Source organism: Siphateles boraxobius, unplaced genomic scaffold (genome assembly GCF_051911475.1).
Source record: "Siphateles boraxobius isolate OS27281-9 unplaced genomic scaffold, OSU_SipBor_1 56, whole genome shotgun sequence".
Classification (NCBI taxonomy): Eukaryota; Metazoa; Chordata; class Actinopteri; order Cypriniformes; family Leuciscidae; genus Siphateles; species Siphateles boraxobius.
Window position 1 is genome coordinate 2,509,769 of NW_027509182.1, and position 14,334 is coordinate 2,524,102.

The window sequence follows — 14,334 nt, forward strand, 5'->3', positions numbered from 1 at the left end:
GAAGTTCCCTGTTTACATCAGAAGTTGTTGCTTGTGGAAGGCAGCACGTAGTTGTATCCCTGCTACTAATGTTTCTGATTATGGAGTCGCCCACTATCATAGTCCTGGGCTCGGCTGCACTCTGAGCTGAGTGCCGCTGTCTGCTCGACCTTGAGCCCCAGTTAGCATCAGTGTTAGCTACTGGCTTATTCAGTCTGTGACAAGAACTGATCGCCATCTCTGAGCAGCCCGTCTCAGGGGCGCCATGGCCATGGCACGCAGTGAGGCGGCTGCCTGTTCCGCGGCTCTATAGGATTTCGCAACGAGAGTAGACGAAAATCTACAAGCCCATTTATTAGTGCTTCACAATACACATTGTTTCTAAGCAGCTTTACAGAAATGTATAATGTTATGTCTATAAAATTCCTTAATGCTTTAACAAGTTTTAGGGCTTGGTGATGACAATTTAAAAATGATATAACTGGTCATCCGGATTTAGATCTACCAAATAAATAACACATTCATAGTGTTTTGTTTAACAGGTAAAGCATTCACAGGCAATTGTTTTACTCCCATTTTCGCAGTTTCCTCTATTAAATCTAGTCGTGTTGCAGACTGTTTTGCCATTTAGTGACGTCAATGCATACCCTCTATATTATAGGATTAACAAGCCTTGTAAGATATTTTGACATCAGCAACTGATTGGCTGATATCAGACTGAACTTACAGAAAGAGGTTTTCCATGATCTCGTGATAGTCCTCTCTGTCACTGTCAGGCAGGAAGCATGCAGCAAACACAATGATGGCATTTGCACCATTGCTATAGTAGCCTGTGGGTAAATAATAAATATATTTCAATATTAATTGCTCAACACAATTTAAAGGCATATTACAGGTCAACCTTGTGGAAAAAGTGGGCTAAATTGTAATAAATGTGCACTAAGTAGTGTATTTCAAATATAATTAAAAACTGTACTTGCAGGTGATATAATATTGATGAAATAAAAGCATACTTAAAGAGAGTGCACTTTCATGACTGTTTCTTAACACACTTAAGTACACAGTTAAAAAGTGCACATTTAAAAGTCTGTTGTCATGCTTTAAAGAAGAACACTTATTTTGAAATGGTGACTCAAATACTAAAGCACATGTGGAATATTTGATGGATGTAACTGTTAATATATTTTAAATATACTAAACTACAACTTCATCATTGCAAATGTGTAATTGCAAATATAAAAAAATAAATGACATAAGTTTCAATAGAAATTATCTTTCTAATACACAATAAATGCTTGTCAATACATTCGACAATATGCTTTTACCATATTTCAAAGACAACAGAATTATGAAATTACATATAAACATGCTGAAGTCCTACTTCAATTGGGACAAAAATGACTGTTACATTTAACTAATTGCATTTAATTGTCAATAACATCTAACTAGATGGTTAGTATCCAACTTAACTAAATGTGCAAAAACATTACATTTAATTTGCACTTAAGTATGTTATTTTCAAATATATTGTTTCCGTATAATATTAGTCTACTCTTTTTAAAAGTAAGCTAAATGTACTTAATTTTCACAAGTTTAAATTCACTTTAAGATATATCACCAGTGTCTGTCTGCTGTTATAATTATGTAGATTACATTATATATATATATATTGGCTAAGCATACAGGACCACAAATAAATTCAAATGCTTAAAAGTATAACCACTTAACCATAACTTTCAAACATTACTCATGATTTGATATGAATCATGAATTTGATGTCTTTCCCTTCATTTTTGACCAAATTAAATCCTTAATTGGAAGATTTAGGCATTATAGCTAAAATATCAAATATCAAACATTATTTTCCATGTCTATGTAAGTCGAGGTGTCCAAACTCGGTGCTGGAGGGCGTCTGTCCTGCACAGTTTAGCCCCACTAAACTGCCTTAACTGCACACCTGCCTGTAAGTTTCTAATATGCCTATAAAGAGCTTGATTAGCTGTTTCAGGTGTGTTTAATTGGGGTTGGAGCTAAACTCTGTAGTACAGTGGCCCTCCAGGAGTAGTACTGGACAACACCTGATGAAAAATAGGATCTTCGCATTTTTACTTTTAATACTCCATTGACTTCCATTGTAAGGCTATACTGTACATGCATTCTCCTTTGTTTTTGAAAACTGAGAAAAAAGTCTGAATTATTTTTAGTGCCAATCACTGTCTCTTTGCTTTATGCTTTATACCCAGAATACTCCTTTAAATTTTCCTTGAAATATTCCTTTAACGTACCTCCATGGGATATGACTTTTTGGTAGGGTTCAATGCTCTTCATGTTGATGCGGTGCTCTTGCTCTCCAATAATGACAGTTCTCCAGAGTTTGGAATCCTGCCTCTCTTCTTCAGCACTGTATGTGGGAATGGGCTCAGCTGTTTCTTTTACTGAATCTCTCTGGGATGCTTGAGGCTCTGAAAAAATACTGTGTATTAGTAATCTCTTTTTAATAATAAACAATTATTTACAAGTGTTTATGTCCAACCTTCCCAGTCTATTTCATGGTCAGTATAATCTGCTTCATCAGGTGTGTCCAGATCATCAACATTGATGTCGAGGTCATCTGGTGTGTCAAACAGATCATCCTCACTTTGGTCCAATGATAGACTAATACGAGGAGCGGACAGCTTTTTCCTCTGAGAGGCCACACCCCCTTGACCCTGTAGGGGCAAGGAGGTGGGTGGAGCTATAGTGGAAATTAACAGATAATCAATTAACATTTATAAAATGATCCAGCATTACACATGTTTCTGTGTACTGTTTCAGATTGGGTCATTTGAATAGTGTTCCAGGGCCTAAAAGCATTCAGAACATGTCCTACTTGAGTAAATATCTATTTCAGTCATGAAACTATAGAGGGTGCATGCTGATACTGTATGTCCACACATCATTACCGCAGGCACAAGCTGATTGGCCTCTACTGATCCTTCAGCCAATAACATTTTTTGCCCGGCATTTAAATAGTCTGCTTCATTGTTTGCTGTTAGCTTCCTTGCACTATCAGGGTTCCTCTGAAAACCTACACATCCCCCAGCTCCATCTGCCTATCTGCTACGGCATTTATCTATACGTCTATTTATGCGGCAGCAGCATATCTTACATGCTCACAGCAGTGCGTCTGTGTATCTATTGGAAGTAGCAAGTCTATACTTGCTCTGCTGCAGCAATAATCAACAGCAGCAGCAGCATAGCAGATCTAGTCTGCCAAGACCAAAATACATTAACATTGCCAAATTCAATAACATGCTAAAACTATTCAGAGATTTGTTATGATTGAAACCGTGTTAAGCCTAATAAGATGAACAGAAGAATAGAATGTTACTTTACACCTCTGATTTATAACCAATCCACTGTTCTATTAATCTAAAGCAGTCTTTTTAAATGTATTCAGTCTGCTTATGATATCTTCGGGCAGATTCTATAAGTGTCAGTATTTAGCAGTCTTACCTGGTCTACTCTCTGCACCTTCAAAGCTCATCTTTCGTTCATGAGTCAGGTCCATCCCCACATCGCCAGAAAGGGAACTATGAGAAACACACACACATGACAACGAGAGATCATTATCACTTATCAATCCAGGAAACTATAATAATAATAATGAATAGATACATTAATTAATAAATAGACCTTTATTTAAAGTTAAAATTAAAAAAAACAACAGCAACAACAACAACTGAATAATAATAATAATCTATCCTGTACTTAACTACAAATTTTACAGTTTTAACACACCCTTGTCAAAATTGGAGCTACAAAACAAGGACTCACAGAGAGCTGTTTCAAATGAGTCTCCAGCAAAGTAGATGACTTAATATTGTGAATCCGGAAATGTTGTCGCTCTTCAATATGTTGTAATAGCAGTCTTGCATTTGCTGCAGCTGCAACGCACAACAAACAAACTCACTTAACATAACTAGTCTCTATAAACGTATCTGCTCTAAAAAACTCTCTGTACTATCCTTTTACCATTCCTATTTGGAATTTGGAATTTAGAAGCAGTGTGAATTCATGTGTAAATGTATGCATGGACACACACAGCCACATGAGAAGAGAAGCCTATCTCGCGGGAGTGTCTGCAATAAGCTGCCAGATGGTTGCCAGTTCTCAGACAGAGAATGTGTGTTGAGAGAGAAAGAGAGTGGATGAGGGTGAAAGTGGAAAGGTCTGTTGCTCTCTCCTTCCATCAAGACTCTTGCTTAATCCATCTATCTTTCCATCCTCCCCAGCAGGAAACAGGAAAAGTGGGCGGGCGTTATGTCATCATCGTCATTGTCATCAACAACCCTTTCTACCCTGCTCTCTCTCCCCTCTTCTTTGTGAATCACTCTTCCGCGTCAGTGTCCGCACACATTTACATTTACAAACACACAATCACACACACACACACACACACACACACACACACACACACACACACACAGGCAAATAAATGAGCCGTGCATGCAGAGCCATGAATTTGAATGATGGCAAAACCAGGTCAACTGTGCTCATAAGCTGAAACCTCATTACAAAAAAATGTGTTTGTATTAAACATGATAAACATTATTTTATGATCCACGTACAAACAAAAGTAGCTGCCCATGTCTTACATCATGAAGGATGCTGATGCTAAGCCTCTTCCGTTACCAAACAATGATGCATCACAAACAAATGCCTATCCCTCCCTCTTTCCCTTCCCATCCCAACACTCAAGGTTTCAAATAACAACATGCCTGATATAATCACCCACAATGCACTCACCACCACAGCTGAGGCACAGTTTTTTCCTCCTGCCCTGCGTTTCAGATCATGGATGTGTGCCTGTATCTCTCTCAGTGTCATGGATGCTCTGTTCACCCACTACTGAGAGCCTCCACCATTTTGTGGTCATGTGACCCTCTCAAGCACCAAACAAGAGCGTGAGGCTGTTCTCTCCGCCCTGAGCTTGAGATACAAAAGAGTGAGACTCAGCGCATCAGTACACTGCTGTGAGGCAAAATGAAGCTGATGGGCTCTGACTGTACAAGTGAATTGTGAGTGAGTCTGACTGTGCAGATGAGTAAAGAGAGGTGTGTCTGAGGATGAATGGACACTAATGCCGAGTTCAGACCGCACGATTTTCAAAATAATCGGGTCACTGTTGTTTTCACACTGCATGACCATCTGGGGTAACATTCAGTTGCTGCTGCATTCACACTGCACGATGGATCGGCGACAGGAGGTTTCACACTGCATGAATTTACAAAAGAAAGAATCGCCGACAACTACAGCCTGGTCCGCAAACTACGTTTCACAACCAGAAAAACGTGAGAAGTGATAAGGAAATAACGGAAGATCACGCGTGCTTGAGACCGGAGTTCTCGCGCGACACTGAATTTGTTATTAAAAATGATAGCCTACAAGAAGATTATGATCCAAATTGTCTGTGCGCTGATTTGTAGCAAAAATGATTTAAAAAAAATAAACAGTTTATGCAGGAAATGGTTGGGAAGACGAGGGGAGCAAGGACTGTGTTTTGCAAAGAGAGTTGAGGATAAATAAATAATTTTGAAAATGTCCTGCTGTTGCTGCTGGCCATGCAAATGTTTGTGCTTTGTTTCTGTTTGATATAATTGTAAATATAGGCCAATCTATTAAAATACTAATATTCTGGTCTATAACTCCTCCCCGAACAGCCTGCTGTCCTGTATCTTGCTCTCTCATTGGCTGTCGGTCATCGCCGATGTAGTTTTCAGTCAGAACACATTCACACAGCAGGATTGTGAATGGCCGACAGGTTCAGATATTTAGCATGCCAAATATCTCACGGGCGTCGGTGACTCGTCGGCGATTCTCTCAGTCTCAGATCGTGTCTTTGTTCACACTGCGTGATTGTCACTCGCGTGAACGAGCACCGATTTGCCTGTGATTTCGGGCAATTGTCGGCGATTTCTCAAAACCTGTCGGCGAGCCAAAATCGGGGCTAAAATCGTGCAGTCTGAACTCAGCATAAGAGAGATGGAGTTTTTCAGAGAACCCATTAGAGCAGGTGTTGAGTCCCATGTGAGTGGGATCAGATTCATTAAATAAACTGAATCTACTCAGATATTCTGGTTCCTATTGACATGAAAGCATTGCACAATTGCTGCAGATTTGTTGACTGCACATCTATGTTCTGAACAGGGTTCAAATTATGATTTCATTTTTGTGGGGGTCTCTTTAAAAAAAGAAAAAAAGTAACCCACGAGCAGGCGTGGTGTATGTGATAAATAAATAGCTAAATACTGCACTTCATTATTTTGAGTTCAACGTACGTTTATTAATACAGGAGTAGAGAATATTTGGGTGGAGTTTGTTACCTCTAGGGGGGTCTGGGGGCATGCCCCCCCCCCCCCCAGGAAGAAAATTTTGTAAATTTTAAAGATAAATTCATTAATCTGGTGCACTTTGAGTCACCCAATCCGCTGTTAAAAATAATCCAACCGCCCAAACATATATTCTTTGATTTAGATCTGCATCTGATCATCATTACAATTTTTCAAATTCTCAATGTTAAGCATGATAATATGGTAAAATATCACACTGAAGTAGGCTGATTTAAAATTAACATTTATTTAAATAAAAAGTTATTCTTTGGCCAAAATTACATTTCCTTAATATCCTAAACAGAGGCTTTTTACTCCATTCAAAGTTAAATTGTCAATGTTTCATCACATCAATGTTGGCAAACACTCTTATCAGAATAAATTTTTTACCTTTAAAATAGGGCATTTTTCCCTCTAATTTTATGTAGCCTATGCTCCATCTTTCTTTTAAAATATTCCTTAATTTGATCAATACATTAAATCAGAATAATAAGACAGTAGGCTGTTACCAATCAAATTAAATAATTTACATTGAAAAATTACAACTGTAGTAAATTCCCTGATATATTTTCCTTGATTGATTTTCTCTAAAGAGAATTACGTTGTTGAAAACGAAAGTAGAGTGACGCTCATTTCGTTTTACCATGATAAGAGTTCCGTGTCTTTATTAAAATCAACACATTATAATGATTTATCTGTCATCCATCCTCGATTAATTTGAATGCAGGCTAATTTTTTTTATTATTTGTCTCGCCCGACCCGCGCAGCACTATCGGCAAACTTAATGGCCACAGGCCGAGTTTTGTTGAGAGCCGGAGGCGGCTGCCTCGTAATTCCATGCAGGAAAACCCTGAAAGGAGTTCGCTAAAATATTGGTGGGGGCCTACTTAGCGTCCCCCCAAATCATTTTTTTGCTAGTAGCTACTTTTGTGTATTTACATGTCTGAAACCTAAAATAAACATTATGTGGTTAAAAACACTGAATAGTTGTGATATATTGAGCGCATCTGTCTCTGGCTCAACGCCAGCCAACACGAAAGCACTTTTGAATTTAGCAGTTGATCACGTGATGCACTGACTGTTCTAATCACACCGCTATGAACGTACGTGCGAAAGGGTTAACAAATATGCCTCGATTATTGAAGGAAAAAGTGCTTTATTTGTAATTTAAAATGATGGTGCTGATGATTTTTAGAGCCCCCACAGGTGTAGGATTTTACTGCTTTCATGGGAGCTCATACTCTCTCTATAGGAGCTCAGCTCCCACGTAATTCGAACCATGGTTCTGAATCTCGCGTTCCACCACAACTCAAAGGCTTGAGATCTGTGACTGTGGAGGCCCATTTGAGTATAGTGAACTAATTGTCATGTTCAAGAAACCAGTTTGAGATTATTTGAGCTATGTGACATGGCATGTTTTCCAGCTGGAAGTAGCCATTAGAAGATTGGTGCTCTGTGGTCATAAGGGGATAGACCTTTGTCAGCAACAATACTCAGGTGGGCTGTGGCATTTAAACAATGCTCAATAGGGAAGAAAAGGCTATAGCAAATTCTGTTTCATGCTGACAAATCGGAATTGTTGGGTCGAGGTTATTGGCCCACCCTTATGTTGGTGAACACTTCATCAGATAAATAAAAAGATGTCATTGCAAAAGGGCGGAAGTCTTTTTTTATTAAAGAATATGAGGGCAAAAATATTAGCACAGATTAATCATTTATAATAAATACTGTAAAATTCCATTAAAAATAAGAATTGTCTGTTTTGATTTCATGATGACTAAGTACAATTAAGTGGCCTTTTATTTAATCAACATTATTTAAATATATACTTTTAAGATTTGAAGTACACTTCAAGTCTACCGTCAGTACAATTAAGCATGCTTCTTTTTCACAAGGGATGTTTCACAAAATATTAAGATTTTCCCCCAAATTCACGGTCAAAATGTAATTCTCATTAGTGTAATCTGAAAGAAAATAAAGATATATTATTTGTATTATAAATTATTTTTTACATAGTGGTAGTTGGTTGTAAATTTATGCTGCTAAAAAAAACTAGGTTTGGTCAAGATAATTCAAACAGAATGAGATTGTATGTTAAAGGGTTAGTTCACCCAAAAATTAAAATTCTGTCATTATTTACTCACCCTAATGTTGTTCCAATCCCGTAAGACATTAGTCTATCTTCGGAACTGTAATGAAATGCGGCTGACACCCATTCATCCAACTGCCAGAGGGAACCCTCTACCGAAAACTAACATGGGCTATTGCTTTGTTGGTTACTTCCAGCCTCACACCAGTGTAAATAACCATGCATTTCCACTGCTTCCTTGTGAAGTCTATCACTGCCTTACCGAGCGTAATTCATTGCTTATTCTTTGCCTTCTTGTAATGACCATTGCGCTTGCCTTATTGGATTACTGCCTTTTGGATTACCGTTTTTGCCGTGTTTGCCTGTTTGGACTGATTACTTGTCTCTGATTACCCTACCTGCCTTATCGACCATGTCTCTGTCTAGTGTATTGGATTTGTTTGCTGAGATTAAATAAACTTCCAACATTTTGATTCTATTTTGCCTCCATGTCAAGTCCCTCACAGAATACTATGCTACAATAGATCCAGCGGAGGTTTCTCAGCTCCAGGCAGCTTTTGCTTACCAGAATTAAATTCTAAAGGGCTACCAGGACCCACTGACTAATCTGAGTGCTGGCAATGAGAGTTTGACCCAGTATATCCGCTCTCTTCCATCCCTTCAATTTCCCCAGTAAGATTTGCTCTTCCTGAATTTGATTGCTCACCTGAGAAATGTAGAGGATTTTTAAGACAATGCAGAATCTACTTTTCAAGTCAACCTGAGTCATTCCACCAAGACTCAAAGAAGTGTGCATTCATGATGACGTTGTTAACTGGGAAAGCTTTAGACTGGGCATTAGAGCTTTGGGACAGGGACACGCAACTTCCTGGCATGGATCACCAAAACTCTGCTTGCCCTCACAAAGGGAGGAAACTTCCAGTCTCCAAGACAAGTATGAGTACCAAGTACCTTTCTTCTCTCTGTTTACACAGTTTTTCAAATTGAACTCTCTTCTGATGATAAAGCAAAATACGTTTCAGCGCTAGTCGACTCAGGAGCCATGCACACTTAACTTGATCCACCAAGATCTTGTGCAAGAACTACAGAGACCAACAATACCTGGTCTCCCTGCAATCAATATTACTGCTGTAAATAATGCACCCATCAGCACAGGCATCACTCACCAAACCGTTTCCAGTAACCCTCCAAATTGGACTGTTCCACACAGAAACAACTACCTTGTATGTCATCAACTCCCCCAAGAACACTCTCATCTTGGGCCATCCATGGCTGGCTGTCCATGACCCCATAATTTCCTGGAACCAGGATGAGGTCAAACAATGGTCAAATCATTGTACGTCAAATTGTCTGCACTTCGCTATTACCATGCCATGTCTCACCACAAGTATTGAAAGTCAAGTCACTTTTATTTATATAGCGCTTTTAACAATATGGACTGTTTCAAAGCAGCTTTACAGTGATTATACGAAATTAAAGTAACAGAGATTGTTTTGGCTTTACAGCAGCTGAAGAATAAAGTTATTGTCCAGCGAAAGTTAGTTTTGATCGATTCACTTCTGTTGCAAAGATCATTAGTTATTAACTTAGGGGCCGCTTACACGACACAGTTCTAACAGAACTTAACGCACTCCGACCCACTCATTCGCACAACAACAGTGGCTCGAGAACGCAAACCTTGAAATAGGTTCCAAGGTGCAAGCCTTGAAGAAAAAAAAATAAATAATATATATATATTATTTTTTTATTTTTTTTGTCCTGAGAACCACACACAAACCACCATATCCAAGGAATATTCAGAGTTTTCGGAGGTCTTCAGCAAAGTCAAAACAGCTCAGCTACCTCCTCACTGTCCTCTCGATTGTGCAATTGAATTATTGCCCAACATGGCACCACCCAAGAGCAAAGCCTACCCATTATCCAGACCTGAAACCATGTCAATTGAGAAATATATTGAAGAAGCACTTGCATCCTGGTTCATCGGTCCTTCTACTTCCCCTGCTGTGAGTACCATCTGCTCTTGAACAGCTTTGCAAAGCCTATACTTATACCAAGCTGGACCTGAGAAGTGCCAATAACCTAATTCGCATTAGAGAGGGTGACGAGATGAAAACCGCATTCATTACCACCAGGGGGTACTATGAATATCAGGTTGTGCCCTATGTCCTGGCTAACTCACCAGCAGTGTTCCAGTCCTTCATCAACAAAATTTTCATAGACCTCCTTAACAAGTGTGTCATCGCCTCCATGAAGATATACTCATTTACTCCAATGAAAAGGCCCTGCATATCAAGGACATTAAGATGGTCCTCTCACATCTACAAGAGCACCAGCTCTATGTAAAGGCAGATACATGTGAGTTCCACACAACCAAAACCACATTCTTGGGTTATATCATCATCATCAAGGTTTTGAAATAGACAACTCAAAGATTCAAGCAGTCACAGAATGGTCAAGACCCTACACAATTAATCAAAAACTTTTATAGATGCTTTTTCCGCAATTACAGCCTCATCTCTGCACCTTTAACTTCTCTGTTAAAAGGCAAACCCTCTAAATTGATCTGGAGTAACACTGTTTAGGAGGCCTTTGAGACTCAAAACAAGCTTCACTGCAGCCCCCATACTAAAACACCCCAACTCAAATCTACCTTTTATAGTGGAAGTTGATGTATCCAACTGTGGCATTGGTGCAGTCCTTTCCCAACATCATGGTAATCCCGGCAAGCTGTATCCATGTGCATTCTTCGCACATAAGTTGAACTCTGCAGAAAGGAACTATGATGTAGGCATCAAAGAGTTACTCTCCATGAAGGCTGCACTGGAAGAGTGGTGCCACTGGCTTGAGGGGTCAATCGATCCGTTCCAAGTAATCACCGACCATAAGAACCTTGAAAACATGAAGGGGGTCAAACGACTGAATTCAAGACAAGCTCCCTGGTCACTCTTCTTCACAAGATTTCAATTCACAGTCACTTATCGTCCAGGCAGTAAAAACAGAAAAGGAGATGCCCTTTCCCGCCATCATGATCCGACTCACCTTACACCACAAGATGAACCCATACTACCACCATCCGTTATCATTGCACCCATAAGCTGGGACATCATAGAAGAGATCCAAAGAGCACAAGCAGACCCAGTACCACCTGAATGCCCTCCAACCAAGCAGAATGTACCTTGTACACTACGTCAAAGAATAATACAGTGGCTCCAGAGGTGGAAAGGCTAAAGATCCTACTGCAGCAGTGAACAATAAAGATGGAGCGACTTTCTTCTTTGGGTGGAATACTAAGAACTAAGAACGGGTCCCTCGCGCTACTGGCCACTGAGGGCGAGTAAACGGGAAGATACCGGCTCTACACGGAGGCTATAGAATCTAGCGATGTATTAGGTGTCGCCCATCCCGCAGCTCTACATATATCTGTCAGTGAGTCGCCTTAAGCCAGCGCCCAGAAAGAAGCAACAGTTCTAGTTGAGTGTACTTGCAACCCGAACGGGCAAGGCACGCCTTGGGCTTTGTAAGCCAAGGCGATGGCATCCACTATCCAGTGGGCCATCCTCTGCTTGGAGACAGAGAGCTGATCTTAGGTCCTGAAGCTTTGCATTCTGTCCACGTATAACCGCAAAGAGCGGATGGGACAGAGAAAAGCTAGGGCTGGGTCTGCCTCCTCCGAAGGGAGTGGTAGAAACCTTGGGCATGTATCCGAGCCGGGGCCTCAGGACAACGTGAGAGTTATCCGGCCCGAGGCACAATTCGTCGACCGAAAATGCTTGCAGGTCCCCTACCCTCTTGAAGGAAGCCAGAGCAGTCAGGAGCACTGTCTTTAGTGACAGGATCTTTAACTCAGCTGACTGCGGTTCAAAGGGAGGTCTCTGCAGTGCGCTGAGCACCAAAGACAGTTCCCAAGATGGTAGAGTCTCCTCGCTCCCCTATGGAACCTGACGATCAGGTCATGCTTTCCCAACGATTTACCTTCAACTGCATCGTAATGTGCGGCGATAGCGGCAACATACACTTTGAGTGTGGAGGGAGACAGCCTTCGCTCCAGCCCATCTTGCAGGAAAGAAAGCACAACTCTGATCGGACATCTCCGGTGGTCTTCCTGGTGGCAAGAACACCATTCAACAAACAGGTTCCACTTCAGAGCATAGAGGTGCCTCGTTGAGGGGGCTCTAGCAGAAATGATGGTGTCTACCACCGCCTGGGGTAGGTCACCTAGAACCTCCGCGTCCCGTCCAGGGACCAGACATGGAGTTTCTAGAGGTCTGGAAGCGGGTGCCATACAGGTGCCGTCTCTGAGAAAGCAGGTCCTTCCTCAGAGGAATGGGCCAAGGAGGTGCTGTCGTGAGGAGCATAAGTTCTGGGAACCAGGTCCAGTTGAGCTAATACGGCGCAACTTGCAATTAGGACTCAATAAGAATCGATACCCAACCCTAGTAAAGACAAAAGTAATCCATGTGACTCCAGTGGTTTAAAAGTGACACAAGTGCTTTGTTTGCAAAAAAACAACAACATAAATTACGACTTTATTTACAAATATTAATCTCCAACGCGCATTCATGTAACAACGTCTGTTCCAGCGTCAAGACAACACGGATGCGTCGTGGTGCTCTCGTGAATTAATAGTTTGTAAATAAAGTGGTAAATTGTGTTTTTTGCTCAAACAAAGTACTTGGATTGCTTAATGAAATTATGTTTAACCACTTGGTTCACATGGCTTACTTTGATGACTTTACTACCTTTCTGGGGCTTGAAAGTGGTAGTTCCTGTCAATGGAGGGAAAGAAAGTTCTCAGATTTCATTAAAAAAGATTTGTGTTCAAAGATTAACGAAAGTCTTACGGGTTTGGAACGACGTGAGAATTTTGAGAGAACTAAGCCTTTATGGTTAATGTTTATCAAAATATACAAGGGAAAGTGCATATGTTTATGCTTTTCATTACAGGTTTTCCACTATTATGTACTTTTTTCACTTAAATAGTAATACAGTGTGACTGGAGGTTATAACCATTCTGTACATACTCAAATCATATACACTATTGTGGTCACTATGCTTTATACTGTAAATAGAGCCTTGTGTTCTCAGTTGATCATTCTCGTGATCACCCATAAAGATTCACTGTCTTGAATCTGCCCCTTGAAAGTGTCCATAAAATAATTTACACCTTAAAACACAAGGTAAAAAAAAATTCCTTGCTATCCCATGATTTATAATTTTCTGTGATTTAAGATCCCCACAGTGCTGAGAGACCCCATGTTGTGTGTTCAGTTACTCACCAGCTTTTGCTAGTCTCTTTCTGTTGCAAGTCTCTCGTAAGTGTTAAAGGAAGCAATGGGAGGTGCTTTATGACCTCTTACTCAGAAAGGGTTTGGTCCAAAGTTCATCGCTACGGCAACTGTGCCACCCACACCTGACTTAACTAAGTGTAAAGTTATAAATCTCTGCTGGAGTTATCGCATTGCTCAGAAACACACACACTCTCTCTCTCTCTCTCTCTCTCTCTCTCTCTCTCTCTCTCTCTCTCTCTCTCTCTCTCTCTCTCTCTCTCTCACTCTCACACACATTTATAGGGACTTTACATAATGATTTTTATACTGTACAAACTGTATATTTTAAAATAAAACCTACCCTAAACCTACTTTCATCCCTAAACCCAAACTTTCTGCATTTTTATATTTTCAAAAACAACACACTTGACCACAAGGTATTATTTGTTAACGTTAGTTAATGCATTAACTAAATTAACAATGAGTGAAATATTTTTACATACAATACATTATTTAATAACCTTTGTTAATGTTAGGTAATAAACAATGTTCATGTTCCTGTTAGTTCACAGTCCATTAACAAATGTTAACATAAGCAACTTTCGATTTTAATAATATATTGGTAAAT

The 14,334-nt window shown here is 40.0% G+C and overlaps 1 protein-coding gene across 5 annotated transcripts in view; it reads right to left on the reverse strand.

Moving 5' to 3' along the window:
- prune2 (prune homolog 2 with BCH domain) overlaps window positions 1-13,845 on the reverse strand; it is a 34,590-nt gene extending 20,745 nt beyond the window's left edge. Inside the window, exons 1-6 of one of the 5 annotated variants that reach the window (XM_077206394.1) lie at window positions 13,716-13,842; window positions 3,796-3,905; window positions 3,475-3,551; window positions 2,513-2,713; window positions 2,265-2,441; window positions 707-809 (exon numbers count right to left, since the gene is read on the reverse strand). In XM_077206394.1, coding sequence (XP_077062509.1) covers window positions 707-809; window positions 2,265-2,441; window positions 2,513-2,713; window positions 3,475-3,529 — 536 coding nt within the window. In that variant the 5' untranslated portion in view covers window positions 3,530-3,551; window positions 3,796-3,905; window positions 13,716-13,842. Of the gene's footprint in view, window positions 1-706; window positions 810-2,264; window positions 2,442-2,512; window positions 2,714-3,474; window positions 3,552-3,759; window positions 3,906-4,767; window positions 5,023-13,715 lie in introns of those variants that run through there. The other 4 variants (XM_077206393.1, XM_077206395.1, XM_077206396.1 and 1 more) reach the window with 4 other exon arrangements.
- Between the last annotated feature and the right edge of the window lie 489 nt (window positions 13,846-14,334).